This window comes from Anabas testudineus, chromosome 10 (assembly GCF_900324465.2).
Source record: "Anabas testudineus chromosome 10, fAnaTes1.2, whole genome shotgun sequence".
Classification (NCBI taxonomy): domain Eukaryota; kingdom Metazoa; phylum Chordata; class Actinopteri; order Anabantiformes; family Anabantidae; genus Anabas; species Anabas testudineus.
In genome coordinates, this window is record NC_046619.1 from 8,478,167 (window position 1) to 8,493,658 (window position 15,492).

Below are 15,492 nucleotides of genomic sequence, written 5' to 3' on the forward strand. Positions count from 1 at the left end.
AACTTTGACGTTTGCCTGAGTCTGCTGGGAGTGAACATGGATGGAGTTCGCTGAATATTGCCTCTGCTGTGCCGAGCCGGATCAGTTCATCTGTGAAGCGGCCACATTTTGATATTATTTCAACTGGGTTCTGCCACGTGAAGGTGACGGACTATTGATTACTGTTAACTGTCTTTGATCAGTTTGTTCTCCCATTCAGTGCCCTATAGTAATTCAAACACACACAGAAGTCATTGGGACTGTGGGAATCTCTCAACATCTTATGCAGATACACATCACGTATCGCAGCAGCCCACAAAAGGTTGATTCAAGTGCAATTAAAGTCTGTTTCTCACTGCTTTATGTCTAACAGGCAAGAATACCAGATGCAGCATTTCACAATTATACATCTAAACGCAGAAGGATGAATCTTGTTAAGAATGAGCATCATAAACACAACTGTCTATCAAATATATGTTATGTTCCATTGTTGTTATACTACAGTATACAGTATGTTATTTATACAGATATATTTTCTACAAAACTAAAGAAATACATGGATTTTTGGTTAATCCGGGTAATTAAACATATGCTAAATCAAGGAACTCACACACTGATGTATACAATAATACTCCATATTATTATAAAGCAGTCCTATTTAGTGATTTGCAACAACATCCACACCAGTCAAGTTTACCGTTTTATCTCTATAAGTATCTTTGATTCTCCAGTTCTGCATCTTTGTCTATAAATTGCAAATATTTGTCTTTGTGTGTGTGTGTGTGTGTGTGTGTGTTCAAATTACTGCTGTTGAAACTGGGTGCTCTCTCTTCTACCTGCTGATGTTCTGAGATATTTTAAGTTAGTCTGAGTAGGTTGCTGTTTTGGATTGGACATAGTTATTTTATGATTCTTGAAAAATATGGTTTGAACTGTCTTGTCATGTTTTTGTTATATCTGTCTTATGCTGTTAGTGACTCTTCAAGACTCCTCCTAGTTAACTAAAGTAAAAAAAACAAATAAATAAATAAAACTTAACGTCTATTTTACTCTGACATGATGTAGTTAGTGATTCAATTTTGTAACTTTATGGAAAGAAAAAGGGGTTTGTGGCACCTTTTCAAACAGGGCAAGATAAACTCACAAATGAATGTGGAGGTAGGAGCAGGGCTGTTTTTCCTAGTTAATGTATAATCTGCTATCACACATGCAGTCGTGAGCCAATAGACCCAGTTCTACAAACGGTTTACATTTTAGCAGAATTGCTCATTATAAACCAATTAAAAGTGACTGACAGATTTACATATGACATTTCTCCTTTTTGTTCCTAATCAAAATGTACAGTATGTGTGCTTTGTTGCTGACGGGCCACTCATCCATCAAATATTGAAAACAAGGATTATCATATTGAACAGAGGATAGCAGCACAATTGAGCATCATTTTCAGCAGTGACTCTTGACTCTGATGTGTCTACATGACATTTCCATTATTTCCACTTCTCTTATTGTTGAAATTGAGAGCATTAACTACCAACAGCCCGACTCTTCATTTACATAACAAAAGGAAGGAGAAACCTTGATGAGAATCCCAATTAGTTTGAACATGCCAGCCAATGACACTGATGAGCTTTTACACTGTTGTTAGATGGTCACATGGGTTTTTAGTCTTTTATTTATTTATTTATTTTTATCTCTGTTCATGTTAATGGAGAAAACAAACATGATTCTTCTCTGTGCAAAGCAAGAGCAGAGACAACCACTCACAGTCAGGTAAAATCTTTCAAAGCTCCACTTTGAGAAATGGGTTATTTCGAGAAGGTGATTTTTCACTGTTACACTGGGTATAAATTGTCAATCAATTTTTGTCAACTTGGATATATCCCCAAACTCCTCACTCCCCCCTCCTTAAGGCACGATGCTGATATCGGGCAGCTTTTGGTGCGACTGAAGTCCTGGTTGCTTGGCAACAGGTACGGGTTTAGAGTCGTGTGTGACTGTGACAACTAGGGTGAGAGGACGGGCAGAGGAACCTGTAGTGCACACACACTCCAATATGCGTATACACACAGCGTTTGCACAGCGTTTGCACAGCTGGATGTATGTGCCTCACATGTTTCTTGCAGGAAGGGGGATTAGAGGAAGCTATCAGTAAACTCCTCAGGGCAGTGCTGACATTAAACATCACAAGTGTTTGAGAGATCGATGTGGGTACCTTGGAGCAGTCGTACCTCTGGACAACCATGTGTCCTTCATAACTGCACAGACCTACATTTGACACATTCATCATCAAAGGCAGCAGGACCACAGCGTGATGCGGATGGCTGCGAGGAGGCCTTGGAACTTCACAGAGTTTGTAAAGACAGAGCCGCTCACTGCTGCAGGGATGCATGGCACCCAGCACGACAGATTTGTTTCACAGACAAATAAATGCTGACTATAACGGCTCATCACCACATGGCAAATGGTCCATCAGCATGTGATGTTCCCATAAACGGTTTATGGGGCACATCAAGTTCTTGACAAAACTTACTATTGACAAAACAAAATTCACATTTACTGTGTCAAAGTTAAGTAGCCAACTCCAAAATGCCATCAGTGTGAGAGCTGCATAAAATCCAGGCCCGTAAATAACATATGTATCATAGAAAATGTGCATTACCTTCAAGTTAGTAAGGAGCAGAAGGTTATGCAGTTAGCAGTTCACTGAGATTTCACCTTCAGGACAATAAAGAAATTTTAAAATCTGGTCAAATATTGAGTGCAGAAAATAGACCAGGATTCTAGACACTAGTTTGTAGTTTTAACTTTGGTTAGACCTGTAACTGTACACAGCAGAGAAATCTGGGTTCTGCAGCAGAAGTCTACTTGGGGAAACCAGATTTCCCACACTCCCTAATCTGATTAGAGAAGCTAGGTTTTCTTTTTTTCAGTAAAAAAATCAGCTTACTGGAGAAAGTAGGCAGTAACCTGGTAACTTACATACAGTACATAAATGTGCTGCCTGTAATACAACAAGGTTCAAATAAAGTCACAAAATAAAAAAACATGTACTTAAAATAATCATTACTCAAAAACAGTTTTTCTTTGTAAGATTGTTGATATTTGCACTTTCAATTTGCATCACTTTCCTCAACACCTGACACAAACTGTGAGAAGAGAACTGTTAATGAAACAACACAACAAGGAAGACAATGCTGGGAATTGATCAAATTGTATCACTATTAACTCGCTGGCAATCTCTTCCTAACGGCCCAAAAACACAAGTGATCCCTCGTGTATTCACTTTCCATTTTCAAAAGATGAAATACAACTTACTTTTATTCTCTATTATTCACAGAGCCTGACTCCAAAATGACTCCAGCACCCAAAACCGTGCTTAACACACAAGGTAAATATGAGTGACAGCGAGGTTGGGACGCGAAGCTATAAAGAAGACGCAGAGTATTTGGTTCTTCCACCTGTAGCCAAAATCCTCACAGAACAGTGACACAAATGAGACTCTGTGGAGACACAGCCACATTTTACTTTCTTCTGACTTCTGCAGTACAAGGGAACAGCTCTCTCACCACGGAGAACTAAAGTTTAAAATCGCTCACCATGCCTCAAAGTAACTGAGGCAGCAGAGAAAAATACTGTTTTTGTTTCATTAGAAAAAACGGAGCAGGGGTGGCAGAGGAAGTCAGCATGCACACCAATCAAAGCCTCAATATGGGAGAATATTTGTGTTCATTCGTAAACTAGATCAGAAATCTCTCCCTGTGAACGTGTCAGGTTCAATTGACAGTTACCCCTGTGCCATTTTTATGACAACTTTTGGCTACATTTGCTGAGCTGCTGCATGTTAATGCCAAACCCTGGAGACCACATGGGTAAAATGATGAAATAAAAAGACAACGTGCGCATAAGAATTAATGTAGCACTGATTTTTTTCCCAGTAAACACCTCTGCTTTGTGTTTTTGTGTGTGCGACGCCAATAGGTGTGTGGTTGCTTTTTTGTTTTTTTGTTTTGTGTGTGCAGTGTTTTTATTTAATGCGTTTGTTATGTATAGCTACAAATCTCAGTGAACATTTGCATGTGTGTATGTGTGTGTGCGTGCGCCAGTTTCCTCTCCCCCAGAAAAACCTGTCATTCCTGCATTTCTTATTCCCAATCAGTTGTCAGGCTGTGAATGGGTGGTTTGAATTTACAGATCGCTGCTGAGTCACACCACATCAGTGTCATACATGTTTATGACACTGATGGCGGAGGCGGGGGAATGCAGCACAACAGAGAGGAAAACAAACAGGTCTCCAAGGTGATCAAGAAGATTTCTGAGACTGAAACCAATGTGCTTATTATGAGACTGGCAGGCTAAATAGGCTGGGATGAGCCAAGAGCCTGATCGAGCACAGTAATCACTGGGAAATTGCAAATCTTAGTTTCTGCATGCAAACACTTTGCATAATGTACACACACGTGTCACATTTCTGCAGCCAAAAACAGGTAAAACACAACTCGTTTTCACAACATGAAAAATGCCCAGGAGGAAAATCTGAGGCCAAAATTTAACAAAGATGAATTATAGAGATGATTTGTTTTGTGTACCTGTGGCTGGATCAACAGTCCGCTCAATCAAGTGGTCATCCTGGTGAACCCATTCGCCATTGCACTTGAAGTAGATCTGTGTGGCCGGGGTGGAGCGGCAGGTCAGCGTCACCGGCTTGTTCTTCACAATGTACTCGTCCTCGGGCTCCACCAGGAAGTGAGGTAACAGATCTGAGAAGGCAGCAGGAAGTGTTGCTGTGGCCGTGTGCTCAGAACCTATAGAGGATAAAAGAAGCAGAAAATTTAGAGGGATGCCAAAAAAAAAAAAAAAAAAAAAAAAAAAAAAATCAAAAGGCTTTCAAGTTTTCAAGTTGTCATGAAGGCAGAAGCTGAACCTTTCCTGCTTCGCTGCTTGACTAGTGAGCGAAGAGGCAGCAGACGCCAAATATCTAATGCAGAGATTTTGTGTCCTTGGTGAATTGTAGCTCATACATATGCATATGAGGAAAAAAAAAAAAAAAAGCAGAAGACAGACGCAGATGGACAGACAGAGTGAAAAAGAGAGACAGGGCTGTCTGAAGGAGAGTTGGCTATGACAGAGCTCGGCCTTGTCTGCTCTTGGCTGGGTCGGAGTGGTAGTGGAGTCCATGTCTTTACTCCAGCTCTTAATCACAGCCCTTTAACATCACCACTGATGGACTGGCAGCCATAAATCCCATCTCAGCAACTAGGCCACTTCATGCAGTGTTATATGGCTCTTCAACCAGGATTCTAACTCTACACACATTAGGCAAGACAGGGTGAGCGGCAGGGAGGTTGGAGATGACTGACAACTAGACAGCCAGTTAACTTAAAAAAGCTTTCTTTTCTTCCCCCTGATCTCTGTATGACATATACAATAGGAGATGTGTTTTCTCTCTTCTTTCTTCACATCTCCACTATCATACAGAAGCTGTCCTTTACAGGGACGTGATTTAAAAGCACACTTTTACGCTAGCCGAAAAAAAAAAAAAAAGGAAAAACGAAAAAGCTGAATGACACAATGAAGCCTACAGCACACACACACACATTCTTCCTCAGCAAACTCTCCCTCTCTTTCTAAACATACTAGGCCTCGTGCAAAGGACCGCAGGAGGACACAGGATGGAGTAGAAAAGAGGAAATAACCTCTTTACACCAGCAGCACTCAGGGGAGACTAGTAAATCCCAAAATAAAACCCCTTTAAAAAGGAATGTAATATTAATTTACTGCCCTGAATCCAATATGGCTGACAGACCGAGCATTAACAACCGCCTCCATCACTCCCTGTGCAGAAGGAGAGGATGGGAGTCCACGTCTCTCATAATGAAACGGCAACACTCATGTTGACCTTTCTCTCCTCGGCCTCCTCTCTTGCCCAGCTTTCGTCCCTCCTTGCAGTTTGCTGATGCCCGGGTCAGGGATATTATTACGTTGCGTCAGAAACAGAAATCTTTGGATGAAGACATTATCTGTCAGGTCCTCCCCACTACACATTGTATTAATGTCTCTCTTTCCTCTCCCTTTTTTCCCTTTTTACCCCTGTGTGCTGAGTTGCTAATTTATCAGGATGAGATACAGTGAAGCACGTCGCTGCTGCCGCCGCTGAACCCCATTAATGTTTCGTGTACATGTTTAAGTCTTAATGAAAACTAAATGTTCTGTGTCCAATGAACGGCATACATCACTTGCTGACACGTTGATTTTTTTCCCCCCTATTTTCCTCGCACATTTTTTTATTGCAACACATTTGCAGAGAAGATATTGCCATTAACATGACAGCTCTCCACACAGGACAACACAAGTTGTTCAACATTATTTACTATGTATGCGAGTGTGTTTCTGGTGTAAGGTGTCGAGGAAAAGGCCACGGTTCATCATGAATAGTGAGTATAATTGCGCTTACGGAGAGCCCAAACTTTGCTAATAAACAGCATGGGACCGATAGGTCAGGTTCCTTGAAAGTGTGTTGGTCCTAATGATGGCGACTTCTTCTAATGGGCTGGCTTCCAGCTTTGTAACCACAGCCATTAGCCGGCCAGGCTGACCCTCTGTACTCCCCGCAGACTGAGGACGACAGCTCACTGAAACAGTGGGCGAGACTCACCTCACACCTGCCAGGTTAATCATCTCATAGAGGACAGGTGACGTTGAAACAGAGAGTGGAACCGAAGCCACCTGAGACACCTGGTGAGTTCTGAGAACGGCTTGATGATGAAGTCCTGATGGTGTTAACTCGCTGCCGGCTTCTCATTTGCAGGGGTCACATTCAGTATGAACTCTCAACTTATGATGATGTTTCCAATTTGTGTTTGTATGTGTGTGTGCACTTGTGGTGGAGGTTATTCTTCCATTTTAGTACATGCACTTTAGGTTAATGAGGTTAAACACGTAATTTCTTTTGAGAAGTAAATTGTCATTTTATGGCAGGGCATTCTAGTCACGCACTGCTTTATATCAAACCCATAATGGAGGGCTGATGCGTAGTAAATTGGCTCAGATTATTGTCACGACTCAGTGTACTTCAAAGTCAATGTGCACGCACACACACGATTGCGAGTGCACACACACAAACAGGGAGTATCAGCCACTTAACAGACCTCTTGTGGGTCAATGCACAAATCAAATAGACATACAGCAGCACTATGGGCAGTACATTAGATTCCACTGAATGTGATTGGCTGAAGCTGCCATTAATTGTTAAATGCATCCGAGTCCATTGCCAGATCATTTTGTACACAAACAAACAAACACCGGATGCTAAATGTGTCCCTTGTTGATCATTCGGCCAATGAAGATGATTTAATTGATAGAACACGTTGAAAGTGCTTCCAGGGCCCAATAACCACGACACAAATGGGTGGTTCCATGCATCATTTAAATACTTCAAAAAAAAAAAAAAAAAAAAATCCAGGAGATTAATTTTGATTATTGCACATTTCAAAACAAATACATCAGGTTGTGACCTGATATTTGTCTGCAGCTGCCATTCTCTCGAGAGGAAACTCAACTAACACACACACACATATACAACAAGGTGCACCAGCTGTCAGTGTGCTGAGCCATGATGTCCAGGGCAGATTTCCCGTTGCAAACAGACCCTCACGTCTCATCTGTCCAGCTGACCGAGTCAGACGCCAAGTACGTCCATAAGGAGGAGATGATGAAGTTGGTTATGATGCAAATATTAAAAAATGTGTACTTAAAAAAGTTATATTTTTGTAACCTGCTCTGACTATACAGACACACACACACACACACACCCTTTTAAAAAGCATATAGGATTAGATTTTCACAAACGCTGCAGCTTTGTAAATGCTACCATTCATGTTCAATATTTCATAACGATTTCTACTTTAATGTCACCTACTGTATCACTTTTCACGAGCAGGTATCTTTTTTGTGTATACATAGACTCATTTTGAAATGAAATTTCTCACAATGCCTCATCTGTCTTGTGTCAGTGAACCTCATACTGCCGACGTTTGCTATCTCCATGTGTAAAATAAAAAAATGTAAATGACATATGCGTTTATTTTTTAATTCTACTTCCTTATCGTCTACTTGGAGAACAGAAGCAGTGAATGCGCCACAGTACGAGGGTGTCAGTGGGGCGAAAAACCATAGCTAGAGAGAAAATAACCCTGCTTTGTGTTTCTCCCCTATGGCACCAACACTTTGTTTGCCCTTTGGAGCCAATTACATTTTTTTTTTTACAACGTCATGTCCCCAAAGGAAAGCATCATTGAGCAATCACTGAGCATAATTTACATCAGAGTGATGAACAGCAGCTATAACAAGTGTTTTATGACACCATCAGTGCCTTACAATGTCCTCTGAAATTAATTCAATTAAAATTACTATCAAGAATATTAAACCATTTCATGTTTAGCTGCCATTATCAACAAAGACGAGCTCAAACTTGTGTCGGTTGATGTTGTTCGTCAGAGTGCCTGCTCAAGTGGCTTACAGGATCCTTTTTTAACACAAAGTTAGAAACGCTAATCAGAGAAAATGAGCAGTCACAAACACGGAAAGAAGCAAAACTGGGATATGTACGAAAAAATCTCCATCCACCATCACATAATATGGAACATGGCTGACTAATGTATGCTTGTCCACAGGTGACAAATATTTACTCCTCCACAACTCTGGGTTTCAGAATAAATCTTTTAAGGAGACAACCACGCTTCAACAAGCACTCCTTCAACCACACACACTCATTCTCAGTCAAACAAACACATGCTCCTCTCAACTCGAACACACACACACACACACACACACACACACACACACACACACACACACAGACAGAGAACAAATAAGTAGGAAAACATGCAGACGTATTCAAAATACACGATATAAATGAACAAAAAGGAAATATAGCTGCTCAAAAGCAGCTTCGTCTCCCTCATTCGATGAGAGATGCAGGATTAAACACGCAAACAAAAATGAAGGTTTACACAGACATACTTAAACACCAACAAATTGACCTTGGTCTGGAAAATAATCAATCATTGCCAGTGGGGAAAAAAAAAGTATAGAAAAAGCCATTGCGTATGCATTACATGAAGGAGAGATGCCACCCATAGCAACCCAAACGTTATCACATCACGTTTGCATCAGTAGGTGGAAGGATGTAAAAAAAAAAAAAAAATCAAGGACTGAAAGACAGACGGAGAGGACCAGGAGGACGGAGGTGAATATGCAAATGGTTCTCACACATACCACATGTGATGTTATTACAACCCTTCTCCCATTTAAATGAATAGAAAATTGGCTGCTAAGCATGTACACGGATACAAGGCGGTACATCTGTGTGCATTTATTAATTCAGGATACTAATAACAGCTGCCTGCAGCGTTCCCTGACGACAACGTTTCTATGATAGATGCGCTCCTGCTTCTCAGGTCACATCATCAACTTTAGAGAATTGCCATCAAAAGCGGCTGACATAAATCATCTCTACTCAAACAGGGAGCGGCTTTGAATGATTAAATTCTGCGTTTGAGTTATGTCGTTAAACAGTTTTGTCAACAAAATAAAAAATGCTGGAGCTGTTAGTTGTGTAAATATGGTGCGAAGCAACACTATTGATGAGCCTTACACCTTTGAACAGAGCTTACACATCTGCTTATTCCGCTTTGTTGATTTTTATTTATTAAATTTTCCTGTCATCTATTTGAAGCAACTCCTCAGCGGGGGGGCGGGGGGGGGGGGGGGGGGGGGGGGTCTAAGCAGGGAAGCAATTTTGTGCCGTCTACCTTTGCCACCAACGCTGACACTCCCTGACACCTCCGCTTCAGTTTGCCTTTCAAGGAGACGCAGCCTTGAAAGGCACAGACCTATGAGTCCATTTTAAGTTCCCGTCAACGTAACGGAGCTGACATTTTGAGAGCTGGGTGTAAGTGAGTATATTTGTCTGTTCAAACGGGCATGTTTGTGCAAACGTGTGTGAATAAACGGCTGAAAGCCATGTTTAACAAGCTCAACAGCTGGGAGGCTGAATTTGTGCAAATAAATGTGAGTGTTAATGGGAGACCAATTTATCTTTTTGATTTCAGTAGTTATATGGTCAGACCTGTGATTCATAAACTACTTTTCTATTCTTAGAAGCATCATTAAGACTAGCAGTGCAGTTGTTAGTGCTGCCGGCTCGTAACTAGAAAAGATCCCTGGTTCGAATAAAGACCAGCAGGGCTTTTCTGTGTAGAGTTTGCCTGTTCTCCCCATACCCCCGCAGCTGTCTTCTTCCACCATCCAAAGATCAGTAGTCCATACATTTAGCTTAATGGCTTAATCTAAATTGCCCATGAGTCTGAATGTGAACATATAATAATATCTACATATAAGCCCTCACATGTACTGTACCAGCCACCTGTCCAGGCTGTACCCCGCCTTCCACCCATTAACAGCTGGGATAGACTCCAGCACTCCCACGATCCTTAACAAGATAAGTGCCTCAGATAATGGATGGACAGTTCATTAAGACCGTGTAGACCCAGAGTCTAAACACATATCTATATTCATCACTCAAATACCAATGCTGATGTTTCGCCTCTATCCGCTTCCAGAAGCCTCATAAACAATCAGTTTTCTGTAAAAGTGGTTCAATCACTGACAAAGCTTGTGTAACATTTCTGCGTAGCATTAAAAAAAAAATCTCTCGGATGAACATTGCTGAATTTGAATATATGAATTTGTCTCAAGAGGCCATAATGCCTCCGATTCTTCAAAGATTCACCTGTTTGGCAGTTCAGTGCCTGATGTTTTTCAAGAGTCAAAGATTTAAACACAGTTTGACTTAATAACTACACACTATCCTCAAAGGAATTGCAGACATCCCAAACTGTCAGGAGAGGCAGACACAGTCACAGTCTTTGCCATCCAAGGCACGCACATGCACATGGATTTTGTCGTTTCCCTATGCTTAGCCGGAAACAAGGTTATTCAGAAGCAAGTTGATTACAGGGCTTGGCGCAGGCATGGGAAGAAACAAAAATGCAGATGGAGAGGGAAAGGAAGCATTCTTAAATCTTTGAAATGGGTGTTAGGAAATAATGGGAGGCGGGAGGAAGGAAAAGACAAGAGACAATTTAGATTACCAAGTTAATCCTTTAATTACTGGATATGCCTACAGCTAAAATGAGGTTTCACACACTGCATTTTACAACTGTGGAACAATTCAAACCGCAGAAAGTGAGGCAGACTGCCATAATGATCAAGAGCCATAAACCTTAAAATAATAGAATGCCAGTATCACAGGTAATCTATATTGTTTATGATGCCGGAAAACTGAACAAAACACTACAAATAGCAATTCGGGGCTGAAATGGAGCTCGCTCCGCATCCCATTTCTCATATTACAAACAGTGTTACTTTGAGAGCTTTACAATTAGATAAAACATGCTCTCTTTCAGCCAGCTGCGCAACACATGTGCTCACAGAAAATACACTGCCAGTTTAGGGACCATTCAGAAAACAGATTCAATTTGGCAAAATGACAAACCAGCGACAGGAGAGTATATAACTGCTGATGTCGGCAGAAGCCCCTCAAAGTTATTCAGTGCGTTCGAAAGGCTTTTGACAGAAACTGTTGCGAATGTGAAGCCCCCTGTGACACTTTCAACTTGGCAGTTCCTCTCTCTCCCTCCTCCTCGTCTAATCATTTGCCTTCCTCCCATTTCCGGGTGGAAACAAATGAGGGGATGACTTGCTCCATCTAATTAGCATGGAAGCTCCTCAGCATCAGACAGAGAATTACAAGACAACACAAAAATATGATCCATAACAAGGCTGAGATGAAGCATCACCTGTTCAACTCTAATTACTGTAGCACAAAGCCAACACCAACTTTTCAGTTTAACAAGCCACCAGCGCCCACCGTAGCAGGGACCCGTGCCACTGTGCTGGCTCACAGTGCACTGCGAAGACAACAGAAACATGCTGAAAATGAAAGGTTCAGTTACAAAAAATGACTGTCACAGGCTGTGCTTAGCTTTTTAAGTTAGGACCACTTCTAGTGCAATTATGTTGAAACCAATAAAGACATTAAGTAAAGTGAATGAGCTTTTTATCTCAATTCAAATGTGTTTTTGCTTATCATACACGGCACACACATATGATTATAAGTGGATTACACAAGAAAAGAAATTATAAAATGTGAGTTACCTAAAGGTACATTGAATGAGTTGCTTTGTAAGTTTTGAAAATAGAACTGATTTTAGTGCCTTAAATGAGACTAAATTAAAAACGCCTGTTTGCGCTGAGAGATGGTTAGCTTTCCTCTTCTCAGTTGAATCCGTTGAAGTGAAATTCACTTGGGAAAAACAAAAATTAACAAATAAACGAATAAAAAAAAAACCCTTTGCATTTACTTATATGTTAATGAGAGTTGTGTTATGTGTGTTTCCATCCACTGCAGCCATTGTTACAGTCTGCCTTTAGCAAAAGTTGACCTTTGTAAATAAAGTTAAAGAAGCAGGTCACTACTTAACCCCACAGCAAATACAGCTGCCACTTATCTTCACATAAACCTGCATTTCTGTATTGTGCTCACCTCGGCTAATTAACACAAGGATGTGAAAATAAAAGAAGTAACAGAAGCTGACTGATTGATTGCTTTTCTTGACCTGTGAGGCACCAGTGTTGCCAACAATCGCTGATCAGTTTAAACTGAGCATCGAGTTCATACATACATTGTACATTACAGTAGTAAGTACAACGGGGAAAGAAGTGAGCAGTTTTAAAATGAAAGATCCTGAACTGACAAATTACAGAGGATCAGAGAAGTCATTAGGATATATCCCCTGGGCAACCTGCATGTCTGCGCCAAATCTAATGGAAATCCATCCCATGGTGGTGGACAAACCGAGGTCCGATACAGAGGGCGTTAGTGTGTTTTTGCTCACACAATGCGCCCTGAAAACAGATGTAAAGTCACTTCTACCAATGTTACAAGTCCAGACTGTCAACTCCAACCTCTCTAATCCATGAATATGACATTAATATTGAATACCACAACCATAAGAAATAAAGACGTGGCAGAAGTACTGTGAAAACATGAACACGTTTACCATGTGTCACGTGTTCACAAGAGGTAAAGACTCGAATCTAGAGGTCATGGAGCTAAAAGAGAAATAACTAGAAATTATGTAGATAAGTGTGAAATGAAAGACAGAGATGACTATCTGATATGGCTTCCTCCTCCAAAGCAAACCAAAATGCATCTGAACTCTGCGTGTGTTTAGGGTATCAGTTGAAGGCAGAAGCAGCAAACAGAGAGGGAAACTCATTTGAAACTGAACGGTTTTATGATTACTCTCTCCTATCCTCCCCACTCATCTAATGCCAGTCCTCTTGACATCGCCACCAAAAGTAAAGACACACTGACGTCTGTGATTTAGCTATGCATGAATACAAATTGGCATTGGAAGCAGCTCTACTTTCATTAGTCAAAACACACCTCCATTGCACGTTAATGTACCTCCAAAAAACAAATGTGGGGTTTCTCTCTTAAATAAAAGCAACATTGATCTGCATAATGTCCCATACAAAATCCCAGTGATGGCAGCTGGTTTAATAGCTGAGCCTCCTTACTTTAATAAATATTCTCCTCTATGAGAAGGACTTATCTTACGTGGCCTGCTTTTGTGCACATGTAATCACCATCTTATTCTGAATGACTCCTCACCCAGGCATGTACTTTAAGAGTGATAAAAATTAAATAGTACAATGATGATACAGTAGATGTCAGTGAGCTGAGAATGAAATAAACTGTAACTAAAATTAGAATAAATGGTAATAAGAGAGGATATTTAAAGAAAACACCCCTTACTAAAATGTAACTGATACTTCTGCTTGCTTTTTTACCCAGATAGTCAAATTTCTTATGATTTAACAAAACTAAAGTTTATATATAAGGGGAAAAAGAAAATAAAAAGTACCACAGTTGTGCTCAGTGCTTGTTCTGCCCTTACCCAGCAGATCAGCTGCAACGTCATAGGCTTTGAGATACTTTAGGGTCGGACTGCTGATACCTGCACTATGCTGGGACACACAACTCTAAACACGTTGTCCTAAGAAAATCTATTTTTCACCTCAACAATGTTCCTGTAAAGAGATATTAAATGAAGTAGTGTTCAACAATAAATAGCATGTCGGTGATGTTATACTTTTAAAAACATATAATCTTGAGGGAAATTGAAAACAATGAGAAATTATTATTAGCAGGAAGAGCAATTGAATTCAGACTGTCATGGATATACTGTTTATTTCCCAGTGGGTGAATTTTCAATTCAATTCAATTCAACTGAGTGAAATATAGTCTTTAAAGTATGAGGCCGGTGTAATTTGATAATTTGGTTATTATCAACAAATTCCATTTAGCAAAAAAAAAAAAGATCTAAACCAGCAATGTGTTAGTCTGTGTCTCAGCACTTCCTGACTTCACTCTCCTGTCTCTGACACTGGCCCCATACCTACTTGTCTAAATAGTTACAAAGAATAAAGACAAAATACTAGTCACCAGAAAAGGGTTTGATTTGTAAAAAGGCTAATTAATGTCTAAAAACATATGGGAGGTGGAGTTTTGCTTTAAGCAGTCATTACTCAAAGAGCTCAAACATTATTTATTTTCAGCTCTGGATTAATACACATCTAGTGCATTTGTGAGTATTTATAGCCCCAGAATGCTGAACTGGGACTGAGTATCATGTCATCTAGAGCAATAATGAGGTTCATCCATATGTTTTAATAATGTCTGCATAACAATCCAGCTCTGTGTTTCAGAGGAACATGCTGGAGCAGGTTTTGGACATTAAGACCATACAGCTATACATACAACCATTTGAAATGAACCCTAGAAGAAAGAAACCACTTGTGTAGTAACAGACATCGAACTGGTAGACTAAGAAGGTGACGAGAGACATTGTGAGATCTGTAAAGAAAGACCCTAAAACAACTCTTGGTAACAGCCTCCAGAGGGCAGGAGTGAAGGTCATATTTTTATGGACTGATGTGACAAAGATGAACATTTACCAATGTAATGGAAATTCTACAGTTTGCAGAAAGACAGGATCTGCTCATGATCACAAGCATACAAGCTCATCTGTGAAACTCAGGGGTGGTAATGTCATTACTTGGGCTGCATGGGCTCTTCTAAGACAGGCTCATTAATCTTCATTGATGATGTTACACATGATGGTTGCAGCAAAATAAACTCTACAGAAACATTTTAAAGAAACATGCACCCAAACTGATTGGGAGATCCTTCATCATGCAGCAAGATAATGACCCCAAGCACACTGCTGAAAAAACAAAGGAGTTCATTAGAGGCAAGAAAAGGAAGGTTTTATACTGACCAAGTCAATCTACAGACTTAAACCCTATAAAGCATTATACCTGCCAAAGGAAACTGAAGGGAGTAACCACCCAAAACAAACAACAAGTGAAAGAGGCTGCAGTGAA

General features: G+C 40.4%; 1 protein-coding gene across 4 annotated transcripts in view; it reads right to left on the bottom strand.

Annotated features, from left to right (window-relative positions):
• unc5a (unc-5 netrin receptor A) overlaps positions 1 to 15,492 on the bottom strand; it is a 119,176-nt gene that overhangs the window by 56,742 nt on the left and 46,942 nt on the right. For all 4 annotated transcript variants that reach the window (XM_026358545.1, XM_026358544.1, XM_026358543.1 and 1 more), the window contains exon 2: positions 4,566 to 4,781. In XM_026358545.1, coding sequence (XP_026214330.1) covers positions 4,566 to 4,781 — 216 coding nt within the window. The remainder of the gene's footprint in view (positions 1 to 4,565; positions 4,782 to 15,492) is intronic.